Here is a 1,333-nt window from a genome sequence, read left to right as displayed (position 1 = left end):
AACGCCATCCAGCACAAGAGGGAGCAATGGCATCCTCCCTTGTTGCCGTCGAGGCTACTCTGCTCCTCTGCATCCTCGTTGCCCATGCCCATGGCTGCTGCGCCAAGAACCACGCGCCTCCTCCTTCCCCGGCCGTCAAGCAACCGCCCTACAGGGCCACTCCTCCTGCGGCCAATTCCAGCTGGCTCGACGCCAAGGCGACATGGTACGGCGCACGCCATGGTGCTGGGCCCGACGACAATGGTGGCGCGTGCGGATTCAAGAACGTCAACTTGCCGCCCTTCTCCGCCATGACCTCCTGCGGCAACGAGCCGCTCTTCAAGGATGGCAAGGGCTGCGGCTCGTGCTACCAGGTACGTCCCGGCCGCCGTACGTTATCACTACTACCTCGGTCCTGGTTTAATTTATTGGTCCCCTTAGTATCTTGTGTCAAACTTTGACCATAGATTGAACTAAAATAATAATAATGCATGTCACCAAACATTATATCGTTGGATTTATATTTTAACATATATTCTGGTGATATTATTTTTGATTACATGCATTAACATTTTCTTAATTAAATCTAAGGTCAAAATTGAGCACAAAATACGAAAGGGACCAATAAACCAGGACGGAGGTTGCACTACACACTGGATGCATACCACTACATTATTGTCACATGCAGCATGCGTGCATGCATGCAGAGATACTCTGCATAGTTTTTTTCTTTGTGGATGTGTATGTGCAGCCTGTAACGTTGTATGATCATGCATGGTGGTCGATCGTGTGCAACGTAAATGCAGATAAGGTGCTTAAAGTCAGATCATCCTGCATGCTCCGGTGTGCCGGAGACGGTGATCATCACGGACATGAACTACTATCCAGTCTCTCCTTACCACTTCGACCTCAGCGGCACAGTCTTTGGAGCCATGGCCAAGGACGGCCGCAACGACGAGCTTCGCAATGCGGGCATCATTGACATGCAGTTCCGAAGGTACCTCACCCACCTACGTGTTCTGCCAGGCACCATCATGACCATCATCTTATCTTACCAAAATGATGTTTTGTGTTTGGGAGACGACACACACACTGACACTGGTGAGTGGTGTGGCTCTGCAGGGTGCCGTGCCAGTACCCGGGGCTGGCGGTGATGTTCCACGTGGAGAAGGGGTCGAACCCGTTCTACATGGCAGTCCTGGTGGAATACGAGAATGGCGACGGCGATGTGAAACTGCTAGAAATCATGGAGTCACGGCCGGACGCTGGCAACGGTGGTGAGATGGCTCCAACTGGGGATTGGGTCCCCATGAAGGAGTCGTGGGGTTCCATCTGGAGGATGGATGCCCGGCAC

General features: G+C 52.4%; 1 protein-coding gene across 1 annotated transcript; it reads left to right on the top strand.

Annotated features, from left to right (window-relative positions):
* Positions 1-26: 26 nt before the first annotated feature.
* On the top strand, positions 27-1,330 carry LOC119345468 (expansin-B7-like; the record flags this gene model as incomplete). Its single annotated transcript, XM_037615532.1, has 3 exons — positions 27-353; positions 786-976; positions 1,102-1,330. Coding segments are annotated over exons 1-3 (747 nt in total), but the record flags the coding sequence as incomplete, so codon positions are not given.
* Between the last annotated feature and the right edge of the window lie 3 nt (positions 1,331-1,333).

This window comes from Triticum dicoccoides, unplaced genomic scaffold (genome assembly GCF_002162155.2).
Source record: "Triticum dicoccoides isolate Atlit2015 ecotype Zavitan unplaced genomic scaffold, WEW_v2.0 scaffold240581, whole genome shotgun sequence".
In the NCBI taxonomy this organism is placed as follows: domain Eukaryota; kingdom Viridiplantae; phylum Streptophyta; class Magnoliopsida; order Poales; family Poaceae; genus Triticum; species Triticum dicoccoides.
Note: the sequence above shows the minus strand (reverse complement) of the source record. Positions and strands in the feature narration are given on the sequence as shown.